At 45.5% G+C, this 15342-nt stretch overlaps 1 protein-coding gene across 3 annotated transcripts in view; it reads right to left on the reverse strand.

Annotated features, from left to right (window-relative positions):
- Positions 1-15003, reverse strand: part of HEPHL1 (hephaestin like 1) — a 47824-nt gene extending 32821 nt beyond the window's left edge. The window contains exons 1-3 of one of the 3 annotated variants that reach the window (XM_068145572.1): positions 14777-15003; positions 3475-3719; positions 1646-1858 (exon numbers count right to left, since the gene is read on the reverse strand). In XM_068145572.1, the coding sequence (XP_068001673.1) occupies positions 1646-1858; positions 3475-3719; positions 14777-14946 (628 nt within the window). In that variant the 5' untranslated portion in view covers positions 14947-15003. Of the gene's footprint in view, positions 1-711; positions 778-1482; positions 1571-1645; positions 1859-3474; positions 3720-14776 lie in introns of those variants that run through there. The other 2 variants (XM_068145581.1, XM_068145590.1) reach the window with 2 other exon arrangements.
- Between the last annotated feature and the right edge of the window lie 339 nt (positions 15004-15342).

Below are 15342 nucleotides of genomic sequence, written 5' to 3' on the forward strand. Positions count from 1 at the left end.
AAACCATCCTGACCTCCCTCCATCAGGCAGTTCATCTCATCGAAGTCAAGCTGATGTTTCACAACCTTTTTGAGTTTACATAAGCACAAGTAACCTGTTGATACCTGTGGTCCCATTTTCCCCATCTTTGGCCCATTGTCCCCAGCCCAGTCCTTTAGTCAGTGCTAACAGCTGTGTGTCTACACAGCAAGCCAGTTCATGAGTCTGATCCAACCAGAAGCGAGTGACTTCTGTTTTGGCAGGGAATTAAGGAGAGGTCTGCCTGCCTTTCTGTTGCATTAAAGTGACTGGTGAACTGTGCCCTCAGAAAGGTCATCTAAATGTGTCTCACTCTCCATGAACTAAGAAGGAAACCTTGGCAGTTATCTAGTACTTGATAAGAAAGGTTGAAGGCAGGATGAACATTTCTTCAGGCTGAGTTCAGCATCATTTTCTGAGTGACCATTCAGAAGCCTACATCTGAACCCAAGAAAATAGTTGCTTGCCCATCTCCTATAGGAGGGAGCTCCAGAGCCTTCCTGTCAGTCCTGTAAGGAGCCACCCACCACCACTGGATGGAGGACTACAACAGTAGCATCCTGCAGATATCCACCTTGGTGAATTCAAGGGCAGACATCCAGATAAGCCAGCCTTTCAGGCTCCAATTGGTTTGAAAGTGCTAGCTCCCATATTCAGGCATTATCACATAGCCATCAGCTCCTTTTCACATACTCAGGCAGCTCTGCAGATTTCAAAGGCTCTTTGGGAGAATAAAAATCCAAGATGTTTTACTTCTGTGAGTTAAGCTGGAGACCAGGCCTCTCCTTCCCACAGTGAAGCCTTTCTTGTCTTAATACATCAAAGTTGCTTGGCTTACATGTTCTGTGTATAAAATCAGGGCTGATTATGTACTGTGGGAAGTACTGGGAAGAGGTGGCAGTTACAGGCACCCAAAGGGAAGAGGAGGCAACAACTCAGCTGGCAAGAGGAGAAAGGGCTGGTATATGGTCCCTGGTGGCTCCAGCACAAAATTAGAAGGCTATCAAATACACATGGCAGGCTGTTGCCTCAGCTGTTCAGGACACATCCCTGTATGGCTGTTATATGCAACTTGTGAGCAAAAAGAAAGATATAAACCTTCTGGGGTAAAAATGGCCAAGGATATTGTGGTGTCAAATATGGCTATGCCAAGGATGAGGTCACCATTCAGCACTGATTTCCTTTCCTGGGCAGCGAGTCCTTTGCTTGTCCTGAAACAATCCCAGTTTGGGGACATTTATTCTTTGCCAATGATGAAGTCACCATTCAGCACTGATTTCCTTTCCTGGGCAGCAAGTCCTTTGCTTGTCCTGAAACAATCCCAGTTTGGGGACCTTTATTCTTGGTCTTGCTCACGGCTGGCTGGCCACAGAGCGTGCTGCAGTCCCTCCACCAGCCGAGGCAGATCTCTCATGAAGCCAAAGGGGAGCAGGAAGGGGGTTGTCCCAGAGCTACAATACCTACCCTGGGATGCTCCTGGAATGGCCCAGCTATTCCTTGCCCCTTTTTTATGGGCTATGTAGGGATAGACTCTAGACCACCATGTTTATACCTGTAAGCAAAAATGACTGTTAAGATGCCAAGCCTGACAGAGGGGCTTGCTTTCTCTGTGGTTCTAGCTCAGTACCTTTTTTACAAACCAGCAGTGGCCCAATTAAACCAGATGCAATATCTCTTGGTGTGTCAATGTGAGAATGGTAAATCCAAGTCAAGCAGTTTGAGTCTGCCAAAGTTGGAGAATAATCTTTCCTTACTGGCCATGTGTATGTGTAATTTCCACCAGGAACAACAAAGTCGTCCTCTTTGCTTTTACCACCGGTTCCATCAGGGTAAAGTGCTCCTAATTCATTAAAAAAAAAGGGGGGAAAAAAGGAAACTTTTAGACCTTTACTGCTTTCTTTCCTTAAATAAAGGTTTCATTTCTTCTATTTTATCACAGATGTATAAAACAGTAACACAGTTTCATTTCTTCTATTTTATCACAGACATATAAAACAGTAACAGCACTCATAAACAAAGACTCACTGAGGAACTAAAAAAGAACACCTCAGAAGTTCTGGTAAAAGTATCATCATAAATCAATATAAGAAGTTGAGAGGTAAAATCCATTATTTATTAGCAGACAAAGCTTTAAAAAGGCTTTAATTATTCCTTGGCTCTTTATTCTCTTCATTCACCACACATTTTGCTGGCTAAACACTGTATGTCTTCTGATAGAGAACTGACAAGGATAAGAAATGCAGGCAAATCCATAGGGTCCTCCAAGCAAAATACACAGGCACAGGTTTGGGGATTCTGAAAATTGAATCATGACTGCTACAACCCTATGAAGAGGGGAAAAAATTTGCTTGCAAGAGCTCCTTCCATTCAAAGAGGCTGGAAGTAGAAGGAAGGAGGCAAGTTGCTTCGGTGACTTATAATTTAGGAAAATAATTAATGGAAAAAAGAGCTACCTAACCTGTTTATTGCAGGGGTTGAGAGTTGGTGGCAAAAAGTGTTAAGAGGTGAGGCTGTTCCGGATTTTAGTCATCATCTGCTATAACTGATGGAGTCCAACAGGATGGCATTCAACAAGTCGAAGTGCCGGGTGCTGCACTTCGGTCACAACAACCCCATGCAGAGCTACAGGCTGGGGTCAGAGTGGCTGGAGAGCTGCCAAACAGAAAGGGACCTGGGGGTGCTGATTGGCAGCCACCTAAACATGAGGCAGCAGTGTGCCCAGGTGGCCAAGAAGGCCAATGGCATCCTGGCCTGTATCAGGAGTAGTGTGGCCAGCAGGAGCATGGAAGTCATTGTGCCCTGGACTCAGCACTGGTTAGGCCACACCTTGAGTCCTGTGTCCAGTTCTGGGCCCCTCAGTTTAGGAAAGATGTTGACTTGCTGGAAGGTGTCCAGAGAAGGGCAACAAAGCTGGGGAGGGGTTTGGAGCACAGCCCTGTGAGGAGAGGCTGAGTGAGCTGGGGTTGTTTAGCTTGGAGAAGAGGAGGCTCAGGGGAGACCTTATTGCTGTCTACAACTACCTGAAGGGAGGTTGTAGGCAGGTGGGGGTTGGTCTCTTCCCTTAGGCAAGCAGCACCAGAACAAGAGGACACAGTCTCAAGCTGTGCCAGGGGAAGTTTAGGCTGGAAGTTAGGAAGAGATTCTTCCCAGAGATATTGGCCATTGGAATGTGCTGCCCAGGGAGGTGGTGGAGTCACCATCCCTGGAGGTGTTCAGGAGGGGTTTGATGTGGCACTTTGAAGCCATGATTTAGTTAGTCCTGTGGTGACAGGTTGGACTTGATGATCTCTGAGGTCTTTTCCAACCTTATTGATTCTATGATTCTATGAATTTATGAGAGGGTGATCTAAAGTCCCCTGATGCCATTTACCTGAACAATAAATACCTGGATGATTTTTTGTCTATGACATTTTCTTCTCTAGGGAAAAGGAGAGGAAAACGCAAAGCAGCTTTTACCTTCAGACTCCTTGTCATAGAAGACCCCATGAGGATGCACAGAGTATGGGCGGGAACCAAAGTTTTTCAGATGGATGATAAAGACATCCTCCTCTTCTGCTTTCAGGACTGGCCCAAGGAACCCCAGCCAGGCTGCTTTGGGGATCTCCTGGGTGTAAGTGTCATCTGTGAATTGCCTGAAAATAGCCTTCTTGTAGACACGTCCTATCCGGTTGGCTCCCCTTGTTGCATACACGCTTGCAAACCTGGTGTTGGGAAGGGAAAACAATTTAGAGAAGAAAACAAACTTCTTTGAGAGTTGATCAAATGCCTGGTACTAGCAGTGCCAGTCAATAGTTCCTTGGGACACAACACATAGCCAGTGGAATAAACGTTGAGGAGTAAGCCTGCACCGCACTAGCAGGGTATGACCCCATTTCTGTGCAGTAGCAGTCATCCCACTTGCAGGTCTGGTCTTTAGCAGGGTTACTACGAGTCTTCACTTGAGGACCAGCTCCTCAGGCCTCTCTGTACAGTTTTAGCAGCTTCTCCCTCTTGTGAAGATTTGAAACCTCACATCTGAGAGCAGGAGGATTCAGAAGGAAAGGAGAGTAAAGCTTTTCCAAATGCCAGTAAGAGCAAGGCCAATCAACCAGTCTGACACTCCAAAAGAGCAGCAGGGAATTATTTTTCCTTTTTTTTTTTTGCAGGAAATGCATCATTTCTACATTTCAGAGCCTGTTCATAGCAACTTCAAGTGATGGAGAACCCACCATACGGCCAGTCGTTGACATATTAGCGCTGTTAAATACTTGTTCCCTTTGAATCTTTGACTGAATTTGTAGTCTAATATCATCTATCTCCACACTCCAACCACTGGCTCCCATCAAGCCCTCAGATCAAAACAGCCACATACCATCAAGAGCTTCTTTCCTATGCAGGCACTTGCATAAGTTTTACTTAATTGAGTAAATTGCCTCCCTACCCTTCTTCTGGAGAAACCAAGGACACTGACATGCTTTGTACCACACATCTTTCCCAAAGCTCCATTCTGAAAGCCTTCCAATATTTCTCTATCTCTTTTGAAGTCTGAGCACAGGATCTTCACACAATAGCCATCTAATATCCCAGCTAATGCCTGAGGTGCTTCCACTCAGTGCTTCTAACACAGCTGGGAATTACTTTTGCTCTTTTAACTAGGATGTCATGCTGGCAACCTATGTTCATCCCACCTGTTACAATATAATATCCTTTGTAACTTGCTTCCAGGTTACAGGTGACAAGTATGTGTGGTGGGTTTAGGCTGTGCCTTTAAAATTTAGTTACAGGTTTTGAGCAGAGAAGTAGAAAAATACACATAAAGCACTATTGGGGGTGAGAAGGAAAACAAAAGATTATTCTAAACAAATTCCTTGGGTAAATAGCTGGAATAAGAGGAGCTGCACCATAGCAATTCTTCCCTTTTCTCTTCTCTTCTGATCTCTGGCTGGTTTTGCTTCACTTGGGAGAGAGAATCTGTGTGCTTTTGGCTGGCCTTGGCTAAGTCTAACTACTCTGCTCCTTTCTCTTGTCCCTTTGTACAGAGGGGTAAGGGGGTTAAGGGAAGGAGAAGCTAGTAGCCTCCCCTGGTCCTTGGCCAGGGCGCTCCTTGTGCTGTTTATTAATGGTATATATCTGTATAATACTGTAACTCCTGTATATTTTGTACACATTCATTGCATTCCACTGTAGAGTGTAGATTTTGCTTGTCAATACAGCTCCATTTGCTTCTAACTGAGTTGGTCTGGCAAAGCTAATGCTGGGGGGGGGAAACTTCAACCCGCCGCAGTATGATAGTATGATAGCATCACAGTATCAGTCAGGGTTGGAAGGGACCACAAGGATCATCTAGTTCCAACCCCCCTGCCATGGGCAGGGACACCTCACACTAGATCAGACTCCTCACACAAAGAAGGTAGAAATGAACTCCTTTGCTATACAGCCAGTGGTGGACTGCATGGCCAGGTTTACCATAGTTGACTGCTCCATGAGTTTTTGCATCCCCTGAAGTTTGTTTGACCTTTAATGCTTCCTAATAAACCCATTAAGAAAGCCAAGCTGAATTTTCCTGAAGTACACCTGGCAGAACTGCAGTGATTTCGTATTTATAGTGAGGTTTTGTGACTGGCCAGCTCACCTGCTTGAACACATTTCATTGAGGTGCTTTTGTGCAGTACCAGCAGCTTAAGTGTTGGCTGTCACACAAGTTCAAAGGTATGATTCACGGTAATTTCTTCACCACAGCATCAACCACTCCTCCTTTTCAAGGCACTGCTCCTTGTCACCCTAACTCATGGCCTCCCCACATCTCTGGCCACTCTCTGAAACAGATCCCTGAAGTGATCCAGACACAAAAGCCTCCAAAATGAATGCTTTTTCATTTGAAAAATGGGCTTTATAATAAGCCAGGAGCTGTTTGGGCACAAATGAAAATGCTACCAACGATACTGCTGTGGCAGAAACACTTGTCTACAATGGAGAGTGTCCAATGTGTCCAGTTCTGGGCCCCTCAGTTTAGGAAAGATGTTGAGTTGCTGGAAGGTGTCCAGAGAAGGGCAACAAAGCTGGGGAGGGGTTTGGAGCACAGCCCTATAAGGAGAGGCTGAGGGAGCTGGGGTTGCTTAGCCTGGAGAAGAGGAGGCTCAGGGGAGACCTTCTTGCTCTCTACAACTACCTGAAGGGAGGTTGTAGCCAGGTGGGGGTTGGTCTCTTCTCCCAGGCAACCAGCACCAGAACAAGAGAACACAGTCTCAAGCTGTGCTAGGGGAGGTTTAGACTGGATGTTAGGAAGAAGTTCTTCCCAGAAAGAGAGATTGGCCATTGGAATGTGATGCCCAGGGAGGTGGTGGAGTCAGCATCACTGGAGGTGTTTAAGAAGAGACTAGATGGGGTGCTTGGTGCCATGGTTTAGTTGATTAGATGGTGTTGGGTGATAGGTTGGACTTGATCTCTGAGGTCTTTTCCAACCTGGTTAATTCCATTCCGTTCCATTCCATTCCATTCCATTCCACTCCACTCTACTCTTATCTTTCTGGACAGAATCTCTTGGCCTGCTTTTCACAGAATAATGTGTGTCAGATAAACACACTCTAAAAGGCTGGTTAAGGAATGACTTGCCAAGAAGTCTGTGTTTCCAGTGAATTAGCAGGTCTGTGGTAACTGTCTGTGTGCACAGCAAGACCTGGCAAGTTGCACCACCTTCACCAAGGAGACAATACCTTCCACTGCCTGGGGGGTAGACCTGCTACAAGTGCCCTTACCACAGAGTTGTAGGTGCTGTCAGGAGTAGTGTTTCCCTACCTCATGACAATATATTAATGTGGTTAGGCTCTAATTTGAATTATAAATTGATTTTTTCTTTAATTGTTTGTAAGATGTTTTCTCCAGGAAAAAAAAAAACAAACTCCTCCAGAAAGTGCTTCTTTTCAGGAGGTATTTTATAGCTGAAAATGTTCCACTGCTATCAGCCACCAAGTATTTTAAATGAGGTGCTTCAGTGACACTGTTCTCTCCCCATGATGATGGTGCCCTTAGGCCCATTGCTTTCAGGCCAGACAACACTGTATGTTCTTCCACAGCTCCACACTTTGTTGGGCTTGGCATGAGCCTACTGCCTTTAAACACAAAGATCAGGGATCCCACAATCCAGTTCTGGGCCCCTCGGTTTAGGAAAGATGTTGAGTTGCTGGAAGGTGTCCAGAGGAAGGCAGCAAAGCTGGGGAGGGGTTTGGAGCACAGCCCTGTGAGGAGAGGCTGAGGGAGCTGGGGTTGCTTAGCCTGGAGAAGAGGAGGCCCAGGGGAGACCTTACTGCTGTCTACAGCTACCTGAAGGGAGGTTGTAGCCAGGTGGGGGTTGGTCTCTTCTCCCAGGCAACCAGCACCAGAACACGAGGACGTAGTCTCAATCAGTGCCAGGGGAAGTTTAGGCTGGATGTTAGGAAGAAGTTCTTCCCAGAAAGAGTGATTTGCCATTGCAACGTGCTGCCCAGGGAGGTGGTGGAGTCAGCATCACTGGAAGTGTTTAAGAAGAGACTGGATGGGGTGCTTAGTGCCGTGGTTTAGTTGCTTAGATGGTGTTGGGTGATAGGTTGGACTCGATGATCTTGAAGGTCTCTTCCAACACAGTCTATTCTATTCTATTCTATTCTATTCTATTCTATTCTATTCTATTCTATTCTATTCTATTCTATTCTATTCTATTCTATTCTATTCTATTCTATTCTATTCTAATTAGATACTGAAGTTGAAGGATTCACCCTTAGAAAACCTTGTAGGTTTAGGCACCAAAGATTTTTTTCAGTGCCTGAAGTCATGCTGTAGCAGCTCTTCTGGCTAGATATGTGCCTGCCTCTTACCTAAAGCCATCTAGGAGTCAGGAGAAGTCTTTTGAGCGTGAGATTTTATGAAAGGAGGCCCATTCATATTGTCTGCCTGTTCAGAGATGCAGAGACCACTGTCAGTGCAATGAGTATCAGAGGCAGCCAGACACTGTGTAGGTGATGCTCTTCTGTGCAGGGCATCAATCAATGCAGGAGTCACAGAGCCAGAGAAGGAACATGATGGGAAAGGGGCAACCTGAACTTTTGGCCCTAGTTAATCATGAATCTTATTTAATCATTGTCTGAAAAAAAAACCTGCAACTAATTAATGTTGAAAGCCAATCCTACATGCCAGTGATTCCCTTGTGGTACAGACTTAGGCTCTTCCACAGCTTCCTTTCCTCTAGATCCACACTCTGCAAAGGGCAGAAGAATTTCCTACCCTAAATACCATGATATTTGGGAGTCTCTTGGGCTGCAAGCACCTCAGCCTCAATCCTCCCATTTGGGAGGGGTAGAGCTCAGTTCTTACACCCACACAGAAACATGCATTTTCAGCACATTGTTCTGGTTGCCTTGAGTATCCAAGAACAGAGCACAATGGTTGTTATGAGCCCCCCAGGCATCCAGGCTACTCCATTTCATCCAGAAAGACTTCTGAGTGCCCACCTCAGACTTGCAGGTAGCTGGTAGCTAACTCTTTGTGAGTGTTGCTATGCTGCACATTCCAGTGTTTAAAGTCCTTGGCAGAAAGACTACCCATGCTGGGGGTAATGGTCTCAGCCATAGGAAGCTCACAGAAAGGATGCACAGGTGGGAATGACTTCTTCTGTACACTCCCAGATGCCTGTATCATGGCCATGTGGCCACAGTGTGGGGCTGGTACCTCCACCTAGTGCAGAAGCACAGCCAGCAGATGTGAGCTCAGAGGGAGCTCAGAGGGAGCTGGCACAGGCTCAGCACCACAGCTCCTGCTGCTCCATGAATGTGAGACAGAAGTTGTCCCTCTATTCCTCTTCTTTCTTTCAGTGAAAACTTCTCAGTTCTCCACAAAGCCTCTGATGCTGGTGCATGTCCCACCCTGCAGTTCCTTACTATCCATCTCTAGAGTCCCTCAGAGATTTTTAAGGCTTCAGGATAGTGTTCTTTTATATCCTGTCTTTGACAACAGTTCTTAAACACCATTACCTGGCTTTTGATGGAGACTCTTCATATTTTCCATCACTCAGTTTATCCAACCTTTACTGTTTTGTTCTTTCCCATCCACTTTCTTTCCAATACGTTACTGCAGCAGTGTCTTCTCCAAATGCTCTAATGGCTAAACATAACCAATCTCTCAATCTGCCTTTGCCTCTTTCTTCCAGTGGTCACAACCTGTCTATTCTACTGGGCCCAAATACCTCCTAGATGTCATTCCCCTCTTGTCACAAGCAGACCAACCTTCTTTCTGTTTCTTCATGCTCCCCTGATCACATCAAACTGTTTTATCCTCCTGTTGTCTTTATGATATCGCTGCCTGAACTTTCCCCATCTTTCCATTGTGCATATTTCAGAGCTGTTCTTCTGACCCCTGAATTTCTCCCTCCAACCAAGCTGTCAGCCTGCACTTCATGTGCAGAAGGTTGGGAAGATCAGCCAGTTCCACTTCATGTATGAAAGGAGACTACTCCATCTTCTGGAGCTGTACCCATGCAAGCTTCTTGATCCTTCCTTCATCTCCTTCAATCAGGCCAGCCTTGATGTTACATACAAAGGTAAGCAGCCTTCTGAATCAGGGCATAAAATGCCTTCTTCAGACTAAGGGAAAAAAAAAGTCCTTATTTCAGTGCCAAATTTCATGTTGCCAGTTGATCAGTCTCAGCAGTTCTTAAGTTCCAAGAGAAGTTGGCAATGCACAAGAGTGGGGTGGGGAGTTACTAATAGAGAATTAACTCTGACTCCTTTAAATATGCATTAACATACAGGCATTCATCTCCCTGCCATGATGAGCACTCTGACTCTTCCACATTGTAAAAAGACTAGAACAAGAGTTTCATGCAGATTACACTTCCAATCAGGATTAGGCATGCAGCTGTTCTGTTGCCTCAGAGGAGGACCATGAGTTAGGACAGGACCATGTAGTTTCTACGCCCGTTCCTTTTATCACACAAAACAAACATGTTGCCAACATTTTACCATGTTTGTGTTGGCTTTGATCTTAAGAAACAGAATTACAACCTAGCAAAGGTGTTGGTTTTTTTTATTCAAGAGGCCCTTATGTGAGTACTGTGTCAAAGTGTGCAGTAAGAAATGGAAAGAACCAACAAGTTGTGCATGGCCAAACAGCTCCGCAGTAGACTGAAGCTGGATCCCTTGCTGATATGATTTTGGAATCTGCTGAGTTTGTTGGCTGTTGCAATCACAACTGAAAAATCAGCACTTCAAATAGCTGCCAGATGTGGAGTCCCAGATTTTCTCCTGCAGTCAGCATGCCAAATGGCCACTGCATGCTCTTGGGTGCAACTGTAAACTGTCTCTCAATACAGTCTCAAGCTGCACCAGGGGAGGTTTAGGCTGGATGTTAGGAAGAAGTTCTTCACAGAAAGAGAGACTGGCCCTTGGAATGGGCTGCCCAGGGAGGTGGTGGAGTCACCATCACTGAAGGTGTTAGGAAGAAACTGGATGGTTTGGTGCCATGGTTTAGTTGATTAGATGGTGTTGGGTGATAGGTTGGACTTGATGCTCTCAAAGGTCTTTTTCAACCTGGTCTATTCTATTCTATTGCTATTCTATTCTATTCTATCTACTAAAGTCAAGTCCCATAGATTCTGCACTGACAACCATTTAAACCACTATCTTTGTGTTTTTTCCTCTGAAATCTGTTGGTGGTGAAACCTTCCTTACTCTCTATTCTCTTCACATAGTTTATGGTAGGGTTTCTAACAGGGTTTTTTTTTGCCTCAGCATACCCTGTTTTCCCTGTGGCTGGAGTGAGATAGGGCAGTGCTCATGGCTCCAGGCTGTCCCAGTCATCTTAATCCCTGGGTCATGTACTGTGTTCAGGAAAACCATCTGTCAAAGCATGACTCCGATGCTAAGGCCAGTGCAACGTCTATTGTTAGAGGGACGGCCAGTGGAGAGGGACCAGTGGTTCCAACTCACATTTGTAGGTAGTGCCCCAACCACAAAGTTCAAGGAGCAAGTTGTCCTCACAAGAGAAAGATGCAATATCTTCAAAGGATGTTTTAGGCCTTTTCTGATCCACACAAGCCATGGAAGAGGTCAATGAAGCCCATAAAATCTTAGCTGAAGGTCTGATGCATTGCTGGTTAAGTGTGCTTTGATGGTTTCTCTCCTAGAATAAACTTCTGCTTCTCATAAAGCCAACAATAAAATTCCTCTCAGACCTCATCAGAGCCAGAATTTCACCTTGAATGCCCTTTTGATGTTGACCCTTCCCACATGGATCATCTCAGCTGATGCAATTAGGTCATTTGGCCGCACGATGACTCAGCCATTAGCTTCACATCTGTGACGACAGATTCACTGTCATTTCTTTGGGTGGGATCTCCCCACAGGCAAACTGCACAAACTGTGCTTTATGCTGTAGTAACAGAAAACCCCCTGTTAGCATTGGTAGGTGCAAGACTTGGCCCAGATAAATGTAGGATTGGTGACCTAAAGAGAAGGGATGAGCAGTTACCTCTCCCACCAGCAAACCAAGATTTAAGCGTCCATCACAAACAGCTACCAAGCTGGTTTAAAAGGATTATCAATCAAATTCTCATCCTGAGGGCTGAGCCACAGCTGGGAGGGAAAGGCTGATGTATATCAAGCTACAACACCTAGGTGTATTTTTCTCTTGAAAGACCATTACCTATGTGACCATTGAAGGGTGTGGGCAATGCCTGAGCTCTCCCTCCTACTGCAGCATATTTGTGTCCTAGCCCACAAAACACCACATGGTTCTGCAGCACATCCAGCACCAGTGACAGCACCTTCCCCCCTGTGTGTCCAGTCCCCCACAATTTAATGGTGTCAACTTTTTCACCACGTATATCATGTGGAAGGGGATGCTGAACATCCTCCCAGATCACCTATACTCAGAGGCCACAATTTGCATCTGTGACTTCCAAAGTCTTCTGAGCTTCAGAAAATGTCATCTTAGTTTTTGAAGGGAAAAACCAGGAGTGAAATGTCATGGTTTCATTCATAATGCTCCAAATGATGAGAATTAGTGAAGCAGCTCAAGGCTTCAAGCAGACAGGATGAATGGCAGAGGCAAGCAGACAAGATGAATGACAAACAGCCTCATTACTCCCTTTGCATAAGAAGCACAGATGCACAGCAAGATACTTGCTCTGTGCAAGCAGCAAGTTGGCCCTTGAGCAGTCCAACAACACAAGGCATAATAAAAATTAGCATCCAAAGCAAAATAGTTGTGTTAACACAGAGCTGCCTTTGGGTTAATCTGTTCAGACAAGAGGCTGAGCCTTTACAACTCACACCCAGGGAGGTGCTGATGCAGCTCTAGGGCTCCTGGCTCAGGAGGCAGCTCACTCTGAACCAGCACGCTAGTAACTGAGCAGCTTGCTGGTGCCAGCTCCAGCTCACCCCATTGCCAGCCCCATGCCTTGGATCCTGAAGTTCCCTTTTTCCTATTTACTGCTAAAAGCTAAAGGCTCAGGAAGGTATTACTGACTTTGTCTCAGCAACGCTGAAAATCATCCTTAGATCTTGCTGTCTAATCCAGGTAATGTAACACTTTCCATTACACAGCTGTTAATTCAGCATTTTCATTAAGTCATGGAGAATAAGTAATTTTGATGATATCTCTGTGGGCTAGCTGGAATCAAAGGCAGCATTCCTTTATGCTTTTAAAGATAATCGGTTTGTCTGCAACCTCTTTATCTTCACTTCCCCGTCCATAAAACTGGGATAGTGCCCCATCAGATGGCTACTCTGAGGATGCATCACAAGGTGAGGAGTGCTAGGCTCAGCAAACCTGAGTGCTGCTGGTGCAGAACACAGATGGCTCGAAATACAGCTCTGTCCCTGCCTAAGAGATGTTCCTTAAATGTCATTTATGGAACTATGTTTTTGAGAGCATCCATAGGAACCAGCTAATTAGGCGAGAAATAACTCACTAATATATTGCTTTAACTTTACCTTAGAAGTCATTCTGAAGAGTCAAAGAGTCAGAATAGCTATTAATGGCTCACTGGTTAGTCCACATGTAGACACACCATTATTCCAGACTACAGTGCTTTATTCTGCCTTAACTCACTGCAGTTTGGAAATGGAATAAACTAGTTACAAGGATCACTTCATTATTCTGCAGGTAGAGAGGTCATCACCAACAACTCCCCAGCCTTGAGTGTATGGTCTACATCAAAGTCCTCTGTGGGTAAACTGTAATGATTACAGCACAGAGATGACTGGAGACACAAGCTATCTACCCTGCCTGCCGTGCCATGTAAAAGGCACAGACTTCCATGTGCCCCTTCATGTTTAAGGAACAAAGTGCAGACAGCCTTAAAAGTGTAACTCACAGAACAGATTCCAATCTCTCTGTGGCATTGGGGTGGATTTACAAGCACATACACTTCACTGAAACCTGAGCTGCTTTTAGTGAGAGCTCTTCCCATTTGGAGTGAAGAGTATTGTCCTCTGCTAAAAAGAGTAAGGAAGTAAGAAATTGAAGTGTTTAACATAGCTGGATTAAACCCATTCCCAACTAAAGAATAACCTTTTCCAGTGAAGCTTGTTTTAGTGAACTGGGAACAAACTCCTACCCTGAATTCTACCTGTAAAGGTAACACCTACTGGCTTGGGTGCTCTCTCCTACTTCTCGCTGTTGACAGCATAAATTTCTGTTGAAAAACAAAACTCCTTCTTGCCTCCTGCCTGTGGCAAGATAATTTCCTGTATGGAATCCAGATGAGAGTCTACCTGAAGTGACTGGCCACTACTGAAGAGTCCAGCATTGCTTGGGATTTCCTGAAAAGTCAGAAAGAGCATTCCCATTTCTAACTTCCAGGAAGCACCATCCAGCTCCCAGTGTGCCTTCAAACTTGGTGTGAACACCAGGACCTCCTCACAGCTCCCTCCTGCCAATCCCAGAGGAAGGAGCCCCAGACTGTCTCTAGGGTATCAAAGATATCAATTCAGTCTTAAAAATACCCCTGTGCATGATTGAAGGCCATGGTATAGAGACACCAAGGATCTGTGCTACCCACATCCGCCATCTGGGTGAGCTCTCCTGGTGTGGGAAGGACACACAGCCGACCCCAGCAGTGCAGGCACAAGAATGGGTGCCTGCTTTCCTCTGGCTGAGGCACAATTCGTCACAGTGCTTACCAGCACACTCCAGCTTCAGTGCAGGTGGTCAGCAGGACTTGGCTCTGCCCATTCGCTGTGGTATATTTAAGCATTTGTCTAAAGAGATTTCCTCAATGGAGATCTCCACAGCTGCCTACATTGCAGGGATAAATATGAACAATCTACTTGCATCTCATTCACAGGTACTGCATGCAGCTGAATTTCACGGTGTTGTGCCAAGCCCCCAACATTTATCCTCTCATGGGGAGAAAGCTTTTGCAAGTTAAACAGACTTCTTTGTCTTATTGAAAAGAGCTGTGCTTGATTATGGCAAAGTTCAAATTTGGACACCAGGTCCCTGAAATACCAGCACCTCCACAAAACACAAACAGGGGATTTTGAGCCCACTCTCTGACTTTTGGTTCTGACAAACATCAGTTCCTTAACATCACCTTCAAATATACACTATCACTTTACTTATTCAACTGTGATGGATGAGAATAGACTATTCTTGCTTTGAAGCTGAAACCCCACCTATGACAACATCACTGGCATTAAGAACAAGCCCATCTTAAGACAGTTACAGCAACATTAACCACGTTAAAGTCAATTTTCTTTGGAGCTGTGGATGAACCTCCAATTTATTAGAGCTCTCAGTGACTTACTTGTCCTCTAAGAGGTCTTGCCCAGTGATCAGATTTTTCCCAGATGGTGCATAATCCCAGTTCTCTTCCACAATCCCAAGGTAATAGGTTCTGGTCCTTGCTTCCACTACTGCAAACAGCCAGAGGAACCCGAGAGCACGGAGGCAGCCAGCAGGCTGCGCGGGAGGCATTTGTAGTCGTGATTGCACGGCTGGCAGCGGCGGCAGCAGCAGGATGCACCACAGAGAGCTCACCCCTCCCTCCCAGCTCTCAACAAGTTATAAATAAGGAATGGTCAGAGCAAAGCTCCTCCTTCTCAGCAGGTTAAGACTGGGATAGGTAGAGAGCCTGGCTATGCAGAGCAGGGCAAGGGAGGAGGTTGCTCTAGTGGCAGGACCTTTGCCAATCCTTCGGTGAATGCATAAGCTGCTCACTTACCCATCCAGGCCAGAGCCAGTCAGTGGTTTTGGGGAAGTCTGGATGATTTTTTTTGTCTCCTTCATTTCAGATGGATGGCATGGCATACTGGGGCAGGGTTTTTGTGGGTTTTTGTGTTTTTGCCATCCTTGTCAAACCTCTTTATTTTC

The sequence above is a fragment of the Melanerpes formicivorus genome, unplaced genomic scaffold (assembly GCF_026170545.1).
Source record: "Melanerpes formicivorus ecotype bairdi unplaced genomic scaffold, bMelFor1.0.p_v2 SCAF_1, whole genome shotgun sequence".
In the NCBI taxonomy this organism is placed as follows: Eukaryota; Metazoa; Chordata; class Aves; order Piciformes; family Picidae; genus Melanerpes; species Melanerpes formicivorus.